Raw genomic sequence first — 21,222 nt, 5'->3', positions numbered from 1 at the left:
CAACTTAATGCCTATTGCTTCCTGCACCCCCATAGATATATTACCTGAACTCCCACACTAACTGGAAAATACTCAAACTCTTTCATCATTGCATCGTACTGTCATTGTTGTTGCTAATGTCGGCATTGATGTCGCAGATGAATAAGAAGAGAGGAAAAATTGCTGCAGAGGAAGAAAAAGAGAAAAAATATAGAAAAAAAAACCTATAACCTGAAACACATTTCATAGAGGATTGCTCCAAATAAAACACATTCCAAAAGACATTATATACATTTCATATGTTTTGAAAATTTTCTTCAGAAAAATTTGTTCCAGAAAATTTTCAGAACATATAACCTGAAAATCATTTTTACGGTGATTTTGAGAAATTGAGGAGTGTGCAAAGAAATTGTGGGGATGCAGAAGTAAAACTCCAACTTAATTTAGTGAGCAACCAAACAGACGTAACCTAGATAGAGCTGGGCCAATAGTTTTATGGGCCTAAGAAAATTTTAATCTCCGTCGTACCCCTGAATTAAATAATATTAAAAATGAGGGCCACACACACCCCATAATCTCCATATCACCATTTTTCCTTTATTGGATTCACCGTTTTGGAAAAGATTTATGTTTTATACATTTTAGAATGACTGTTCTGGAACATTCATTTTGAAATTATTGTTTCAGAAGTAAAAATACATTCTAAATTAAGACATACATATCAGAATACATAAAAAAAAGTTTCAGAGTGTTTCGGAATTTTTTACATTCTAAAATAAGTATTTCAAAAGATATTTTCATATCTGCAAATACATTCTGGAACCGTCATTCGATAAAAAAAAAAAACAATTCAGAACAAGTGTTACTGAATGTATTTCTAAATTCGAAAATAACTCACAGAACACTTATTTAAAAAAAAAAAAAAAAACTAATTGTATTCTAAAATGATTATTTCAAAATGTATCTCCAGATTCAAAAATACATTCCAAACCTCTCAGTGTAGTAAGTGCATTTAATCTATGTTATTTTGGTCTTTTAATGTCAGTTTAACTGACGTCTTTGTGAGTGACGTTAATTAAACGTTGAACTCAACAGGTTCGACGTCTTTATAGACGTCAGTTACTGCATGATCCGACATCTAAAAGGCTTTATAGACGTTGGACATTGCATTAACCAACATCTACTGTAGTTCGTGTCTTTGGTAGCGTAGTAACACCTTCTTCCTTTGCTATTTTCGTCATAGAAAAGGTTGCGTCTTTTTGATCTCTTATGACATTTCAATCGAAAACCGAATCTGGGTCCTTGCCTAGTTCCACTAAAACCGCCAATGAAAACGAACGGTGACAATAGAACTAGGCAAGGACCGAAGTTCGATTTTGGGTTGAAACGCTATAAGACATCCAAAAGACGCAAGTAACACCTTACGAGGAAACTAGCAAAGGGAGAATGTGGTACTACGCTACCCAAAGATACGAGAAAAACTGCACCAAAACACAACAAAAACTAATTTTAATCGGTTCAAATGAAAGATAATCAACCAAAGACTAATATAATTGAATAAAAGTACGTTTAAACGGTTCAAAAGAGACAAAAACGCACCTGAAAAAGCAATGCCACGGAGAGAAAAGGCGATAAGGAAGACGATGAAGTGTTCATAACTGCGGGTTTGATGTCTGATTTAACAGCAAGCTAGACGTCGGCTCCCTAGGTGAACCGACGTCTATTGTGGCCTAGACGTCGGGACCCTTACTAATATGACGTGCAAAAAACTTTTCACCTACTCTGTCAGGCCATCTAGACGTCAGATGGCGGGATCCGACGTCTATACGACGGAAAAAATAACTTTTCATCCACCTGTCAGACATATACACGTCCGTTAGGAGGGATACCGACGTATATAATCGAATATAGACATTGGGGTGGCGGGATCAAACGTCTCTAAGGCGGAAAAAAATTACTTTTCATCTACCTCTTAGGCATATAGACGTCTGTTAGGAGGGGCCCGACGTCTATAATTATAGATGTCGGGACCCCTCCTAACAGACATTTATCTGTCCACTTATTTACGAAAATGCCATCTGTCAATAATTTACGTTGGTTATTTTGTAATCAACATTTACGGAATGACGTTAAAATTAACTTAACCAACATTTACGGGACGACGTTAAAATTAACGCAGTATTTTGTCATATTTTTCATATTAATGTTTCGAAAGATATTTTCTGGATTTAAAAATACTTTTCAAAAAAACAATTAATCTAGAGAGTATAAAATATAAGAGTTGTAGAGATCGTTATTATAATTTTAATATTTTGGAATTTATAACAATCTGTAAAAAATGATTGTCATATTTTTAAATTTGCTTTCAGCTTTTTAAATGTAAATTACTCATTAAATCATTATAATCAAATTATATAAGATTATTTTTTTCAATGGATAATACAGTGAATCTATGTCTATCCTTTAAGACATGGTTGATCTTAAGCTATGTATTTTTTTTATGAATTTTACTTTTTAAAAGATTTCCACTCAATCAATACTTATCCAAATTGATAAACAAGACAAAGAAAGGACCACAAAAGAGTGACTTGAAGAGAAGATATTAGTATTGTTTAGGATTAAAAATGCGTTCAATCTCTAATAAATTATCACACTTTGTATTCATTACCAAAAAAAAAATTGTTTTTAATAATTCTTTTGTTCGTCTAAAGTGTTATGGACTCTGTTTCATTGAAATGCTACTTAGCACTTTAGGAACCAATAACAATATAAACAAATTACTAGAGAAAGTCAAAAAGAAAAAAGATAAAAAAATATATATATTTAAGGTTATCACTAATTATGTAATATAATTTTGTGGAATTAGAAAAAAAAAACCCTATAAGGAAACAAAGCTAAAATAAAAGGACAAAACTTTACTATAATACTCTCCATCCATTTAATTATTTATTTTTAATTATAAAATGTTTTAGAGAATTTGTTTTTATTTATCCATCATTTACATTCTATTTGTTTCCAACAATAAAGACTTGGTGAGTAAAAAACAAATGCTGAGATTTTCGAAAAATAATACATCCAATCACAAAAAATAATTACACCGCAAACTTTCTATCCTTAATTACATGCGAGGATATACGAAGAAAACTAACAATTTATACTTTAAATCATCTTATAAATAAATAATAATAATTGAAATTAAATAAAATACAAAAAAACATTTAGTTTTTATTCTAACGTAATAAATAATTAAAATATATAAATATAAATAATAATTAATTAATAAATTAAATTAAATTAATCAGTTTAAATTTTGATAGTGTAACATGTTATTGTTTTGAAATATAATTTTATGAATTATTTTCTAAATATATCAATATCCGACCAAATTTATCATATAATATCAATTGAATCTATTAGTCAATTTTTCCCATCCTTTGTATTTTACAGTCTCATTTCCTTGATTTTATTTTATTTTTTTACTTTTTCAAATTCAGTATTGAATGCAAATGCGCCCTATTTGAACAGTGGTGATCTTGACAACACCACCCTACCCACATTCACCTATAACTTAGGAATTTGAGAAAAAATGCTTTGTTAATTGAAGAAAAAGTGCTTTTGAAAACTTTCTGACTCCTAATTAGCCACATATTCCAAAAGGCACAGACAAGATAAGGTATATTAGATTACTCAAATTGAACTTCAGCCATTAATTAAGGATAGAAAGAAAAAAGAGAGAAAGTGCATGATTGTAAATTTGTAATTATGATGAGTTAAGTCTTTTTCACTTGAATAAATTTAGGGGAGTCTGATTGAATGAATTTGAAAGAATTGAGTGAATTTGGAAGTAAATATTTTTAATCTGTCATATCAATCAAATACTGTACTAATTCTCACAAACTTTGCTTCCAAATCCATTCCAAATTCACTCAAATAAACAACAATAAAAATTATCTTCAAATCTACTCAATTATTCTCTCTTAAATTCATTCAAGTGAACAAAGGGTTAAGGAATGAAAACATAAATTTCATGGTATTCTAGATATAACATATCTTCCCCTTTCTATTTAGTTTGAGGTAAAAAAAAAATTAAGTTTTAGATTTAGTTTTCTTTTAAAAATTATAGTCACTTCTAATAAATTTATTTTGAAAATGTACCTCTTTTACTATATTTTAAGTGGTTTAAATGGTGAGTAAAGGATAAAAAACGATACATTTCAAAGTAATAAAAAAATTAAAATAGACAGAAACTCTTGAAAATTATAACAAACTAAGAATCAAATTTGGAAAAGTACATATTTTACCTTTGATCTTACTAGCCAGTGTTAGAAGGACATTATTTATAAAATTAAAAAAAAAACATATAAGAAGGTATATAAAATTTGAAAAAAAAAACTTTTTCGAAGATTAATAAGAAAATATATATATTTTAATTTCTTATCTAATTTGAGTTGATGTTTGTTTAGTAGAGAAAGCTTTTATCAATGTGGGTTAATTTTTTTTCAAATTATTTATCTGGATAGATTTTTAAAAAAAATTACAAAAAGAAGTAATTATTTTCATTAATTATTTCTGATTAAGTCATGAAAATAGAGTATGTCTTCAGTATTAACGTTAGAGTCGTGAGATTCAAAATGACTTCAATCAAAATTAATTATATACTTAATTAAAGTTGTGAAAAAGTTAAGCTAAAGTTGTGAGAAGTTGAACGATTTCTTCCAAAATCAAAATTATATTAAAATTGTGTATGAATTAGATAACTTCTACCAAAATAAGATACGGAAGTCGTACATGGAGGTGACAACCTCTTCAATTTTTCAAATTAGCTTTACAGTTTATTTTATTATTCATTTTTTATTTTTTTATTTTTGTATAAATTTGATTAATAAATGTTCATTTCTTAATGTCTTTTAATTTTTTAAAAAATACAAACAGAAGTAAGTCTTTTTATTAATGATTTCTTATGAAGTCATGAAAATAGAGTACGATTTCAATTTTAATGTTAAAGTCCTGAGATTCAAAAGTGATTTTAATCAAGATTAATGTAATTAATCATACACTTAATTAAAGTTGTGGAAGAACTAAGGCTTGTTATTTTGTAGTGATTTGGGGGAGATGATTTAGGAGAGAAGATTTAAATGGATCTGAGGGTAATTTTTTTGTTGTTTTTTTGAGTGGATTTGTGAGTAATTGAGAGTGGATTTGAAAATAAAATTTCTGAGAATTAGTGTAAAATTTGATTGATGTGACTGATTTAAAAAATTAGTTTAATTGGTAGAAATTAAAAATTACCAAAATGTCCCTAATTATTAAAGTAATATAAAATGTTATTTATTAATGTTATATTTAATTGTAAAAGTATTTATAAAGAGACCAAAATTATAAATAATTTTTAAAATTAATTTTTAAAAATTTTTAAATATAGTATTTGTTTGTAATATAATTTACTAACAAGCTTCTTTGTCTTCTCGATCGAGTTCCACGTTGGGCCATCAAGCTTCCTCTCGGTTCGGCCATCAAGCTTCCTCTCGATCTGTTCAACTTGGCCGAGTTTAACCTCAGGCTCCGACTCATCGGACCATCTTCTGCAACAATTGCGAGGCCAATTTTACTATCCGAGTCAAGGTTCAATCGTTTCTCTCTCTGGTTTATTATTTTTTGTTTCATTTCGTGTTTGTATTTTTGTGATTGGTTGATGCTTTTGCTTGATTGTCTAATGGTTGAGGATGCTTGTTCAATGTTTGCTTGAGTGATTTTCTTCACTGTGGAAGGCAAGATTAGTGACAGGGCTTATTCCAGATACACACAGGAAGCGAAAATCGAATAGCATGGAGGTGGAAGCGAAGACACATTTCCCTTTGCGAATACATAAAGCGAGAATCGAATACCATGGAGAGGAACGAATACAACGACAGCAAACCGAATCTCACAGGAGGGGAGCCAAATATAGTGGTGGAGGAACCGAATACCCATTAAGCTTTCTTGCTTGAGGTGGAACCGCATACAGTTCCCAAGAACCGAATACCACCATGTTTCTCCTCTTTTGCATCTTCATTCTTCGTCTTCAACCTCTATTTTCTTCAATTTCATCCATCAACCTCATTAACATCAAGCCCCTTCTTGATCTTCATCTCCTCGGAATGGCTCCAACCTGCAAAAACAACAAAAAAATTCACAAAAAAACCATTAGATTATATGACCTCATTTGCTGCTCTCAACCAACAAAGTAAATATATATTTTAACGTGTTAATTTTTTTCATGGTATTTTAAAAAGTTATGAGGACAAAAATGATATTTTGTTGAAAATCAATACAAATCGCTCCAAGATAGCGAGATGGTAGAGGGATCTCGCAAATCATCACAATTTCATCTTTGTAAATCATTGCAATTCAACTAAAACGAACAGTAAATATCGCAAATCATTTCTCGTTTTTTCTTTCGAATAGTAAATTCCACACAAGCGAACGGAGAACGGAGAGTGAGTTAATATTGTGCAGTGATTAGACGACTTTTTCCAAAATCAAAATTATACTCAAATCGTGTAAGAATTGGATAACTTTTATCAAAATAAGATATACTAAAGTCCTGCGTGGAGGTGACCACTTCTTCAATTTTTCAAATTAGCTTTATAGCTTATTTTATTATTTCATTTTTTATTTATTTTATTTTTATATAAATTTGATTAATAAATGTTCAACTTTTTTATTGTCTTTTAAATTTTATATAATCATTTTTTCCCATTTTTAAATATTTCTTTAAATAATTTAATTTTTTAATTTTGCTTTTATTTTAAATTATTATTTTTTGAATAATTCTCTTAATAAATGTTTTAAATTTGTGTAAACATTGTTTTTTCTAATATATATTTTTAAAATTTTGACTAGTAAATAAAAATTAAAAGTTTATAACTATTTTGTTACTTTTTAATATCTTTCTTTCTAAAAAAAATTTATACATAAATTTTTAAAAAACATTAAAATGGATAAAAATTATATAATAAAATTCCAGAAATGATTTATAATTGTAATAATAATTTTACTATTTTTTGTTTTCATAAATAAAAGTAGACTCAAGTATGTACGTAATATATATATTTTCACTTGTATGTATAAAGAAAAATTAATTGCAATATGTTTGCATGCTTTACTTGTATTTCATGTAAAATATGAGATGTGTTACTCAGAAATGAAAAACCATATTTTAAATTTTAATATTAATATAAATTATTCCATATCTTATACAATAATTAATATCATTAAAATTTGAGTGATGTAGGATAAAGGATAATGGTTTTTTATACATAATTGGAAACATTTTAACATTTGGGTAAATAGTTATAATTTTTTTTTAAATTCTAAATTATACGAGAGTAACTGAATTACCATTAATAAGAATTTGAAATTTTCTTTAATTCTAATATCATGATTCGCCTTTTTATATTTTTTTTCTTCAGATATTAATTTGACTAGGACAGAGAGATATTATTGGCTTAATTACTATTTGAGAGTTAAAATCTCAACATTATGATTATGTAAATAGCAATAAAAATAAATTTTACACTAAAATTTCAATGATAATTCACAAAAATCAATAAAAAAATAAAATAAATTTAAATTTAATCTATTTGAATCTTTTATAAAATAAAAAAAATTTAGGTAAACGGACAATAACGAAGACTAACTAACTATTGGTAACTTGTTCAAAACAATAGAATGATTATTGTCAAGAATGGACCCCATTTTCATAAATAAAAAAAGTAAAAAAATAAAATAAAAGCACAGTGTGTGTGTCGTAACAAATCTAATTATGAATTGGGCGTTAGATACAGTTTGTTTTCAAAAGTTAGATTGACAATCAGTGAAGCACTGTGACCCACATATAGGTTAACTGTTTAAACCAACTAATCATTTCATTGCGTAATACTTTTTTATATTTAATATTTTAATTTCGTGTTTCTTCTAATTTAACGAAATATTTATGACGTCATTTGATTGGAGCAATCAGTTTAAACGGCTGCAATTAAAACTGGACTTCCGCCGACCACACTCTTCCAACCAATTCTAACAACGTTGAATGGTACATATAAGTTGAAGGGTCAGACAAATAAAAAATAATAAAATTTGTAATAAACATTCTCGTTTATCGTAATTTGACGTGAAACTAATTAATGAAAAAGAGTTGTGCAATTCCTATAAATGGAAAAGGAAATAGTTTATATAAACTCTCGTGTAAAACTTAAATTATAATTATATAAGAAAAACTATTAAATGATAAAATTTATCATAATTACCGTAAAAGCCGTATTCGCTGTAAATTTGTATTGACTGTAATTTATTTTAACGTTTTACGCTATTTGATATACAGAACTTTTAGCTAAATTAAATTACTTTTTGATGTCCAACTGGTAAAACTGAGAAGTAATATGATAACATTAAGAATCGAATCAAACGTACCATTTAAATATAATATCGTATGACAATAGTTAATTAGCAATTATAAAACGTATATAAGACTTGTCACCACTTGAATGTATTTATAACATGTTTATATTTATCAAAATATATTAATAAGTTTATAGTATAATTTTTAATTAAAAGGTTATGTAATTTATTCACAAATAAAGAAAACATTTAAAATTATGAATTTTATAATAATTATAAAACAATTTACAACATTTTTATTGGATAATTTTTATTATAACATATTTAATTTTTTAGTAAAAAGTATATTGCGATTATTTACAAAAAAATAAAAAATTAATGTCAGGGAATACCACATAAAAATAACTTCAATTGAAATTCAAAATATTTTTCGTTTCATTTAAATTTTATATTAAATTAAAATTTAACCAAATCAAATCATATGTAATTTTTACATTTACTTTAAGTGACTATTTAATAAAAGCTCCTATAATAAGACATGAAAAGTGTTTATATAGCCCATACAATACTATTACACAAACCAAAATCATAATGTATACAGGAAGTCTCGAGAAAGATAAAGTTGAGGTTTTTTATAAGCAGATGAAGTTCATTATGAATGTTTTTACGTAATTGTATGCTAATTGCATTCGTAAATATTTATTCTTCCTTAACAATGAAATCCAAAAATGACCGTAATGTTGACTCTTTTCTCATATAACCAGTGTCTATTATTGCAATTTCCGAGGCTAAGTTACAAGAAAAGTGCGCCATGAATGATGCCACATTATCCATGGTTCCTTCCACTGCAGGTCAAGCTCACGACCAAACCAACTAGTCATAATTCTGGTCGTTGATGCTTCATCATATTAATGATAGCGTACATCACAGACTACCCATTAATTAATGCTACAAATACATGTACATTTTGTGTTGACCATCGTTACCCTCGGACAGAGAAAGCTTACAAGCTTACAAGCTTCCAATCACACCACATGCAAGCAACAAAAACCTCATTTTAATTCAGTAGCACGTCCCTAACAATACACACTTAATATTTTGGGAAAAAATATTATTTAATATAATTTATTATATCATTAAGAAGAGTTTTGAAATTGATTCCTGTTTAACTTTTACCTAAATCAAAATCGTGATCCCCGGCTAGAAATAAGGATAAGAAGAAATGAAAGAAAGTGTGACATTGAGTGGGTTAAGGAAAAGGATAAATGTGGCAGACATAAGTCAAATTTCGAAGTGACATTGTAACAGACACAAAGGGCAATACTGATCTAAAACGAGAACAACCAAGTCCACCATTATGTGCGTCACAAGATGTAGCGGTTTAACAAACATCAATTCTTTACCAAACGTGCCCTTGACGTAGGTTTTCAAATCCCAATATAATGCAACCCAAACCCAAACTCTTTTACTTCAACTCAATCTAAGTCACACTCCTTTTCATTGTCAGAGATGGGGAACCAGGTCTCACTTCGTCCCTCAGATGCCAGGGGCAAAATCGTCTTGTGGGACGGTTCCGTGCATGAAATTGAGCAATCGGTGACGGTGGCGGAGCTCATGCTGGAGCACCCAGAACAGGTGGTGGTTGAGTTGCATTCGGCAGTGAACCAGAAAAGGCCAACGCCATTGCCGGCCGATAACAAGTTAGAAACAAACAAGGCGTATCTGATGCTTCCCGTGAGGCGAGGGAAGCCCGTTGGGTTAAGCGGGGAAGAAGCTCGACGCATTCTCTTCATCCTTAATTCTGCTCTGCATTCAAAGTCTCTTGTGGGGTCGTCAAAGTTTGTTCCTTGGCTTACGCGTTTGTGCCAGAACACTACGATTGTGGAACCAGGGAGAAAGGAAGAGGAAAGAGAGAATAACGAAGAAAGGTGTCAGTTTTCAGAGCTTCTGCCGGAAATTCTAGAAGCGAGGCCGGAGTATTTGAATAGGCAATTGTCGGGAAAAGGGTGGAAACCTACTTTGGACACCATTAAGGAGAAGAACATTGACAGAAAACACACTCATTGGTTGTTCCTCAGGACTTTCTAGTCCTGCACATTTAACCTCTACCAAACTTTAGTTTCACTTGGAGTTTCATTTCGATGATCTACTCAAAATTTGCAGACACGGTTAAATAGATTATCGAAATTAAACTCTCCCACTTGTTAAAAGAGTTTTTGTTTTTGAGTATAGTTCATCAATCGGTGAAAATGTTGTGGTGCCTTTACGCGGTATGTATTCTGCGACATATACCCAATGAAATCGTCAATTACATACAAAGTTCAGACTTGTAATTTTGCTCAGATCAATACAACTTATATCAATATTGTAGAGTTAACATGGAATGCAGTTAAAGATATTCTTCCATAACATTTATTTCTCTTTGCTCCTTTTCTTTATGATTGAACTTTGCAGTGTAAAAAACTTGTTCTCATGAGAGCTACAAAGAAAGAGTTGAAGAAGCTAATTTATAATTGTTTATTAACCAGATTTTTTCTATTAGATAATGAGATTAATTCTATGTCCTACTGTTATAAAATATTTTCATATTGAATCAATCAGAAATTATTATAAAAGTTAACAAATATATTATGTATAACGTAATTTGTAAATAACCAATATATAAGTTTTTTACATGGCATGGCCTGGTTTGCGAAAATTATTTGGAAAGAATGTTATATAAATCAAAAGGTAAATTTTTCAAAAAGATATTTGTATGCCGTTAATTATAGGGTATAACTATTCAAATTAAACATGACAAAGACACATTAGGGGTTGACATTATTTGGCTTTTATGAAAATAAAAATAAAAATTAGGCTATGCATTTCATGGAATCAGAAAAAAGAAAGTTCAATTTTAAAGCTATACCACTTTGTTTTATAAAACTGGATTCAAAATCATTTTAGATCTTAATCTTGAAACTAGCTCTCTTTTCTTTCCTTTCAAAACTAATATCCTTCCAATTTTTTTAATATATATCACAAATAATTTATTTTAATTTTAGTATATTTTGTGTATGTAGTATTCCCAAAAATATTGTATATTTATTTGACACTCAAAATATTTATAAAGATTTGTTACTGTTGTTGAGGATGTAAGTGTTTGAGGAGGTTAATATCCTTTCCATTTTTGCACATCATGTACCGACTCCGAGTATGTGTTTATAAAATTCAAGCTTCATAAAATTTTAATAGGTTTTACTTAGATTTGATATTAGAAAGGATGATCAAAAGAAAACCTCTTATAAATATATCTCTTTAAATGGGTTTGACTTGAAGAGCCTGTTCATGTAACTTATGATTCACGTTAGGAAACTTCAAAAACAATGTTAAAAAAGAAACAGGTTTTTTTGCCTTGTTCAATGTTCATATAGATTGAAGCCTAATTGATCAATTTATTTATGAATATACTGATATGCACTTATTAAATGTATCACTAAGCGTAATCTTTCTGTCTAATTATGTTAAGTAAATAAAATGTTAAATTCTCGTTTAGACCAATTAGTAAAAACATTCAGCGAACAACATCTACAACGTGTATATATTGTGGTACTTTGATTAAAATGGTGAATTTTATAGTGATATTTATTTGTTTTAATTACATATATGTCATAAAAGGTGAGACATGTTAATATGATTATGTCATAAACAAACTATAATTTCTTTTAATTTTTAATTAAATAAAAAATAACTCGTTGACTTAAGGACCTAAGATGGGATGAAATTAAGTACAAAATATATATAAGTCAAGTTAACCCATAAATTAAACCGACCCAAACTGGTAGCTACTTTTAACGACCCTACTTATAACGTCTCAAGCCTTCTACTTTAGCATTTGAGGAAACTATATAAACAGGAAAATTGGTAAAATTCCACGACTAATTAAATGCTGCACTAGAATCTGATGGTGACAAAAATTTAATTAAAGTTTTTTGTAACTTAGTATTTTAGTGTTATTGGGAAAAATGAGAAAACTGGCATGTAGATTATTCTTTAAAACAAATAAGTTCAAGTATAACCAAAAACAAGCTCCCCGGTCCTGGGTATACCCGGCCCAGGGTATACCCGGCCCATTAACCAATCAACCAGACCCAGCATACACAAACCAAGCTTAATACAATTTAGTTAAAATATATTTACTTAAGTCCATTAGATTTGGATATTTTTTTACTTATAGTTGGGTATGGTGAAATTTAATATTATGGAACTGATAAATATTCTGAATTTTCTCGATTTTCATAGTTGTATTCATAGGAATATATTAAAACAGTATCAAATATCAATTGAAAAGATATCTTAAATTTTGTCAATTAAATGTGCATAAAAATTATATTTAAAGAGTATAATATATTAGGTTAATTTTTATTCTGCTTTGGATGAAGTCAAATGTATAAACATGATTTCATATTTGAGTGAACGCTATTTTGCATAACCTCTATTACTTTATATTTAAAACATGTATCCTAGATTTTAAATTTGCATACGAAATTGAAAGCGCATGTTTTCGCAATTACAAATGTTTTGTTTCTCCTTCCTTTGTATTACGGGCTCACCATTTTTTTCTTAAATCTGAAGCAAAGTTACGTAAATTTATAGGACACAAAAATGATTGTGATTTGTTTGCTTTAATTTTTGGGTCCATGGAAAAGTGATTATGATTGCATATGCAAAAAGGATTGCAGAATAAAACATTACAGACCTGGTAATAAGGTTGAAACATCTTTCAGTATGGGTTGGCAATGGACAACACCAACAACAACGTATGATGACCGTCCAAAACAGACAAAACAAATAATGAACAAAGAGTTAAACGTTCTTAGTTACATACAGTAACATATGACAAGTGTGATAAATATTTATTATTTATTATTTATTTTTATTTTTAAATTTGTATTTATTTATGATTAATGTGAATTTTTTATGGAAAATGTAATATTTTTTTTGTTTTGTTCATTTTTAGGTTAGTTGTTCATTTTTAAATTATTGTAGAGGAAAGTGAAAATTTAATTAGAACATAATCTTCCAGTTATAGTTTATTCGCTCAAAGTATATTCTTTCACTCAAGTGAGCATGATTAGTTAATAACAAAACAGTTGATTTTTCGCCTAATGAATGAATGAATGTCTGCTCACTCAACAAAAGATTAATTTCTATAAGTGGTTATTTAGTCGAGAAAAAAAAAGAAAAATAGTCTAATTGTGGAAACATGTAGAAATGCATGAATTGATCAGAAGTTATTCTAAAGCATCAAAACGTCGTTTTTCATCAATTTCTATCAAACTTGTATATTTTAGATTATTAGGAGTAGTTAAACTCCATTTTCATTAAGATTGGATGTAATGTACTTAAGCTTATGTACTAAAATCTTGTTCATTCATATGTTTTTTCTTAAATTTAATGTTTATGTTTGAAAACTTCATACATCTGAATGTTTCAAACTATTGGGAAGTGATTTGAAACATAGACATAGATAAATCACCCCGGAGAATTGGATATAGGAATGATTTCAAGTTCTCTTGGTCATTGTAGATGGACTCAATGCAAATTGAATGTTAAATGGTTTAAGGAATTAGTAATTTAACATATAGATTTAAAACATGTTTCTAAAAAATTAGGACTTATAAACTTTTGATATAAATATTTCAATGAAATAGAGATAATTTATGTGGAATAATTAGATTCTTTGATTCATAAGAAATTTTAATGGAATCATTTCACAGTTTGAATAGTTTTAATGATTGCAATTTATTTTAATACATTATTCTGAGTTGTATTAAAATTATAATTATCAAAATTATAATTAGTAAATTAGCATAAGACAACCAAACATAATTTTTTTTTAAAATGAAAATTGTTCTAACCAAGAATCATGGGAACTCCTCTCTTTTTTTTCTCATTATCACCCTTTTAAAAGAATTATTCTAATATGAATATCTTTCTTTTTATTGTCAATATTTATGATATTTATTAATAGGATACTCCTTTAAAATCATTTAAAGTAATTTAAATGTTATATCATAATTTGCTTATTAAACAAAAGAAACATACATAAACATAATTAATATAATAATATAAGAGACTAATTTTAAATCGTCAAATTAATTTATAAAATTTCAGCTTCTATTATGAAACTCCCGTTCTAAACAGATTTTATTATAAAATATTTCAAGATTTCTTCTAAAAGTAAATTATTCACCGAAAATTATTCAAAGATATTTATATTAATTTGTGATAATTTTAAAACTATTCTTGAACAAAAAGCATTCTACATTTTTCTGCGCATTTTTAAGAATTTACTAACACTGAAAAGCCATTCGGGCCGGCTCCTGACAACATCGTGATCTTCTGTTCCCAGTAATGCTCTTTTTTCATGTGTTTGTTTCCTTTGATCCCTTCTATTCATTTTGGTTTTTTTTTTTGAACTTTGGGTCTCTGCAATGAGTACGGTTAGAAAGTTGAAGTAATCACTCAAATATGAATAAAATTGTTGCATATAATGTAGTTCTAGAAGTCCTACTATTTTATCTTAACTCTCAAGTTGAATGCCTAACAAAAGTTTCATTTTATGTGTTTCTTATTCATGCGATTCTGCCCCTATGTATCAAAACAATGAAAGGTCAAAGTTTGTATCAAACATTTGACTAATGAATTGGTAGATTTGGAGCAAAGATAAGAAGGAAGAAAAAGTGCGAAATGATGAAAGGAAACAGACAAAACATCTGCAGCACAGCACATTATGGGCACCCTCCCAAGACCAATATCTTAGCAAAGCTTTTTACATTCATGTTCCTTCCATACAACTCAACTGAAAAGTTTATTCTCTGCTCATCCACTTGCACACTACAATACTGCTACTCCAAATATCTAAATTATAGATCATGTTCTTCCCCCTTACTTAAATTTGAAAAAACCTCACCACACAAAAAGTGAAAGAAGTTGAGATATGAATGATTAAAAAATGTTTCCAATTCATAGCGTGTGATATGTGTAACCTTGTTTCCCACCTAAAATTGATATTTAGATAATGTGTTTTCCTCCTCTCTCTGCTTCTCCTTATAAAGCTCTACCTGTTCATATAATTGAGGGGAGAAGGACATGGAAAATAGTGCTTAGTTTTGCTTTTTTTGTTTGTTCTATATTCAGGGTAATGCAATTGTATATTTCACCGTCCAGATTTAGAGATATCAACTATTTTGGCTGCCTTTAGGTTTGCAATGAGATAAGATTTGAGCATCCGAACCTCACTTGTAAGGGAAGCTACTTGCCCAACCAACAAGCACTTTTAGGAATATCACAAGTTAAAATTAGACAATATTTTATTCAAATTTTTAACCTACACTTTCTTCTTCGTCTGTAATTTCTGTTGGACTGGACTCCACTTGTTTTAATGTTTCTGATTTTTAAATCAACTACCTTTGAAAATGTGTGTGATATACTCAAGCTCGTCTGGTTCTGTCCATTTTTGTAAGTTAAAACTTCAAGAGTAAAACAAAAACCATTGAACAACTGATGCAGGAATGATTAAATAGCTTGCAATGATTTCACATTGGTAGCAAACTACCAATCACGGCTACAATTGATTGTAGTAAAATTACAAATTATACACCAAAATTTGATAAACTTTAATTCAAGTCATCCACTTGTTATGGATATTGGTACCAAGCAGAAAAATAAAACATCTTCCAATGTTTGGGACATTTCAGCAAAAGGGTATCAATAACGCCTACCAATTGCCATAAGCATTAGTAACTTCAGTGATGAAAATTTGTTTCTTTATTCTGGCCAAAGCTTCTTTGGCATCTGAATCAGATTTTGGACCACCTAATCATTTTACTGACTAAGATAAGTTATGCTTGCCAGATAAACATTTGAAAATGTTTCCACCAAAATAAAGAAAGTCAATCTCATGCACTCTATCTAACACTGCACATTTGTTTTAATTATTAATGTCTAACGAGTAGGACCAACCATACCCAAGGAATAGGATCACCAATTCCAAGGAATAGGATCACCAATGTCCATTCAAATGTTGTTGGACTCATATGACTAAAGACATATCCTCCATACCCAAACCTCAGTGAAAAATAAGGTAAGTAATAGAATTCTGTAGTTGCAATTGTAAACCAATTATTAAAAACACACCCGAATGGTTGTAATGGTAAATATGATAAATTCACTTTCGTAAAGAATAAGGAAGTAACAGCATTATGTGGTTTTTAAAACCGACATACGGCAGGTGATGAATTCTTCTCAGTTGTTAATTTGACAAATTGACAGATAGAACTTTTTTTAAGTCACCAACTTGCATTAAATCTCACCAGCCAAGTTGCTTCATTTCCTAATAAGGTAAAAAGATAATGGAAAATCCAATGGCTGAAAGCCAGCTAATAGCAACTTCTATCTGAAACAACATGGCTTTGGACAAGCCATGATGTTCCCTTACATATATATATAAACATTGTTCCATCCCTCCCATAACTTCTCAAGCCACCACGCCTTTCACTTTTTATTTCCCTTTCCCTGTAATGGCTTCAATCTTTTCGCCTCTCACCACTATCTTCTTCTTCCTCATAGTGCTCTGTGGTGGCGAGGCTCGTGACCCTTTTGCGTGTGACCCAAAGAACGCCGCCACAAGGGGCTTACCCTTTTGCAAGGCGTCGCTGGCTATAGCAGAGAGGGTGAAGGACCTGATTGGAAGGTTGACGGTGGAAGAAAAAGTGAGCTTGCTGGTGAACAATGCGGCGGCAGTTCCACGGCTTGGAATCAAAGGCTATGAGTGGTGGTCGGAGGCACTGCATGGGGTCTCAAATGTGGGCCCCGGAACCAAATTTGGCGGCCAGTTTCCCGCCGCCACCAGCTTCCCTCAAGTCATCACCACCGCTGCTTCTTTCAACGCTTCTTTATGGGAAGCTATTGGACAGGTAATTAGCTTTTCTTTCATGGCTTCTGTTTTCTTGTAAGAATGGAATAGTTACTATTGCATTTGTTCTATCTTCTGTAATATGTCATTTGAGTGATTTATTCTGGTTTAAAATATTTCTTATCTCAGTAAACAAAACAAAATATAAGTTTTTTAATTATATTTTTTTTAATATTTCACTGCAATACTTTATTAATTAACAATTGTATTGTAATTTTCTAATAATTATATTTATATCTTTCATTATTTTTTATTGAAGTGGAAAAAATATTGAAGTCAGAGAAAAAATTTAATGTAGATGTCACATTTTTCTTTCTCGTCACTTTAGTCAACAAATTGGACGAGTGGAGTCAGTGAGACTTTTTATTTTAATTTTTATTGAAAGAAAGTGCAACTTTTATTTATACTCGTCCATTAATTCGTCACTCTTTTCCGGTAATACAAGCTCAATTGGGTAAGAAGAAAAAAAAACTAAATTAATATTTAAGACGTTTCAATCATAATAATTATTTGAAATGAATTTTCTAACTTTTTTATACTAAATTGTACAATCAAAATTTGAGAAAACCTTTGTAATCGATTAAATATCTTTTAAAAACACTGATATAAATACGACTTTATCATGTTTAATTTTAGAAATGATAATGAATTTTTACAATATTTTAACATCGTGTTATTATGTGATTGGTATATTGATGTTTATGATTATTATTATTAATTGTAAAATAATTTTGAATCAATAATAGAATGACACATAAATAATGTTAATATATTGTAAAAAAGAATATTGTGAAATATCGTTATTCCTTTAAAAGGTAGTTTCTCCAAAGGTACTGTAATTAGAATAATTCATGACTATTTTGTAATTCATCACTGTGTTTGAAAAAAAAAAGCTTTTCTTTAATATTTAATATTCAAGTGATCTTTTACTTTTTTATATTTATATTTAAAAAATTGTATAGTTGTAAATGAATTTTAAAATATTAAAGTATGTGCATATATCATAAAATTTTATCGTGTTGCCCAAAACAGAGGCCTTAGCTTAGAAACTTATGTTCGAATTTCACACTGCGTAGATAGGATGGCATCTTATTCAAACTTCCTAAACGTTTTTCTGTCACAATTTTTTTAAGAATAATGTATTGCTTTCATTCATTTCTCAAAATCCTTTATCAGCCTTACTTTTATTTGTTATCCTTACTATATAAAAATCTTAAAAAATTATGTATTTATGACCCATTTTTTTTTTTGGTTTTTATTTCTCTCCTAAAACAAATATAATGTAAACGTGCAATATGCATGCGAACATTTACCTGACATTGGTCGAATTATCCATCTTACGCAAACCAATGGCTCTGGAATAAAATGATTAAAATATTTTAGTGATGGAATAATTAATAAAAGTGTAACTTAGGCGGCGGAAATGTGTAGGTGGCCTCCGACGAAGCAAGAGCAATGTACAACGGAGGAACGAGTGGGCTTACATACTGGAGCCCAAACGTGAACATTTTTAGAGACCCAAGGTGGGGCCGGGGACAGGAGACTCCGGGTGAAGACCCATTACTAGCCGGTAAGTATGCGGCAAGTTACGTGAGGGGATTACAGGGGAGCGACGGTGACCGGTTGAAGGTGGCTGCCTGTTGCAAACACTTTACGGCTTATGACCTTGATAATTGGAAGGGTGTGGATCGGTTTCACTTCAATGCAGAGGTTAGCAAGCAGGATATGGAGGAGACGTTCAACGTGCCATTCAGGATGTGCGTTAAGGAAGGAAACGTGGCGAGTGTGATGTGTTCTTACAATCAGGTTAACGGCGTTCCCACCTGTGCCGACCCCGTTCTCCTAAAGACTACCGTTCGAAGCCTCTGGGGTCTTAATGGGTGAGCTTGCCATTCTCTCTCTCTCTCTCTCTCTCTCTCTCTCTCTCTCCAACACAACAATAAATCTTACTCTTTGCTTTCCCATAATCCTACGCTTCAGCTACATTGTATCAGACTGCGACTCTGTCGGGGTCTTCTACAATAGCCAACATTACACGTCAACGCCAGAAGAAGCTGCTGCCGATGCCATTAAAGCAGGTTTGGATTTGGACTGTGGGCCTTTTCTAGCCCAGCACACCAAGAATGCCGTCAAAAAAGGCCTGTTAAGTGAAGCTGATGTGAATGGGGCCTTGGCGAACACGTTGACGGTCCAAATGAGGTTAGGGATGTACGATGGTGAGCCCTCGGGTCATCCGTATGGGAATCTTGGCCCAAGAGATGTGTGCACCCCAAGTCACCAACACCTTGCCCTTGAAGCCGCCACACAAGGAATCGTGCTACTTAAAAACAAAGGCCCTTCTTTGCCTCTCTCCACAAGGACTTATCGCACCCTGGCCGTCATTGGGCCCAATTCTAATGCCACTGTCACAATGATTGGAAACTATGCAGGTAGCTTCCTACAATACGATCTTCTTTTCATTTCACCAAAATCTTCAAACTAAAAATTCCATCACTTCATCTGCTTATTAGGTATTGCTTGCGGATACACCAGCCCTTTGCAGGGAATAGGGAAATATGCCAAGACTGTTATTCACGAGATGGGTTGTGCAAATGTGGCTTGCAGAGACAACAAGCAATTCGGGAGAGCTATAAACGCAGCCCAACAAGCGGATGCAACTGTGCTGGTGATGGGCCTGGATCAGTCCATCGAGGCGGAGACTGTGGACAGGGCTGGCCTGCTTCTTCCCGGTCACCAACAAGACCTTGTGTCCAAAGTTGCATCCGCCTCCAAGGGCCCAACGATTTTGGTCATAATGTCTGGTGGGCCTGTGGATATAACTTTCGCAAAGAATGACCCTAGAATCGAAGGAATTTTGTGGGCCGGTTATCCGGGTCAAGCTGGTGGTGCTGCCATTGCAGATATCTTGTTTGGAACATCTAACCCTGGTTTGTGTTGTCTGTCTTATTATTTTTACTCTTGTGAAAAAGCCCAAATAAAGTGTATATGAGGATATTATTATATTTTAATTTCAGGAGGGAAGCTACCGATGACATGGTACCCAGAAGGGTACGTTGAAAAGTTGGCAATGACAAATATGGCAATGCGATCAATCAAATCGAAAGGGTACCCAGGAAGAACGTACAGATTTTACAGTGGGCCGGTGGTGTATCCATTTGGTTACGGATTGTCTTACACGCATTTTGTTCAAACATTGGCAAGTGCACCCAAAGTGGTATCAGTTCCCGTGGATGGGCACCGGCAGAAGAACAGCTCCAACATTGCGAACAAGGCAATTAAAGTGACACATGCAAGATGTGGTAAACTTTCTGTTAGCCTTCACGTGGACGTTAAAAATGTTGGGTCCAGATATGGCACGCACACGTTGTTAGTGTTCTCCGCACCACCTCCCGGTAATGGCCACTGGGCTCCACATAAGCAACTTGTGGGCTTCCACAAAGTCCATCTTCCCCCCAAGGCCCAACAACGATTGCGGATCAACATTCACGTTTGCAAGCTCCTCAGCGTCGTTGACACCTCCGGTACTAGGAGAATTCCAATGGGCTCTCACACTCTTCACATCGCTCATATTAAACACTCTCTCACACTTCACCCACAAACTCTTTGAAGTTTTTCAACTATAACATAGATACTATCATGGTATGAATTCCTACATACATGCTGTTTTTCTTCAAATCAACCATCAACTCAAACCTCAAATTGTTCATATGACATGCCTTACATTGATTCATCAATCGCACCCAATAAAAGTAACAGGGTTTGCTTGCCATTTTTGGAGAGAGATCAGGGAAATATGTTTTTCTCTCTCTCATTCATCACTACTTTGTTTACCATTCATTTTACATCTATACTTTTATCAAATGTAATTCTATGATTATTATCGGTAATGAGGACGAGCTTTTTCA

General features: G+C 31.2%; 2 protein-coding genes across 2 annotated transcripts; both read left to right on the top strand.

The window, feature by feature from the left end:
* The first annotated feature begins 9,729 nt into the window (after positions 1-9,729).
* On the top strand, positions 9,730-10,735 carry LOC124824803 (uncharacterized). Its single transcript, XM_047297312.2, has one exon. The coding sequence runs from the start codon at positions 9,868-9,870 to the stop codon at positions 10,444-10,446; it is 579 nt and encodes a 192-aa protein (XP_047153268.1). The 5' UTR covers positions 9,730-9,867; the 3' UTR covers positions 10,447-10,735.
* A 6,130-nt stretch (positions 10,736-16,865) lies between these two features.
* On the top strand, positions 16,866-21,222 carry LOC124824815 (putative beta-D-xylosidase 2). The gene is made up of 5 exons (XM_047297325.2): positions 16,866-17,318; positions 18,749-19,197; positions 19,298-19,746; positions 19,828-20,244; positions 20,332-21,222. The coding sequence occupies exons 1-5, from the start codon at positions 16,923-16,925 to the stop codon at positions 20,922-20,924; spliced, it is 2,304 nt and encodes a 767-aa protein (XP_047153281.1). The 5' UTR covers positions 16,866-16,922; the 3' UTR covers positions 20,925-21,222.

This window comes from Vigna umbellata, chromosome 8, assembly GCF_029865625.1.
Source record: "Vigna umbellata cultivar VRB3 chromosome 8, Vumbellata_1.0, whole genome shotgun sequence".
In the NCBI taxonomy this organism is placed as follows: Eukaryota; Viridiplantae; Streptophyta; class Magnoliopsida; order Fabales; family Fabaceae; genus Vigna; species Vigna umbellata.
Note: the sequence above shows the minus strand (reverse complement) of the source record. Positions and strands in the feature narration are given on the sequence as shown.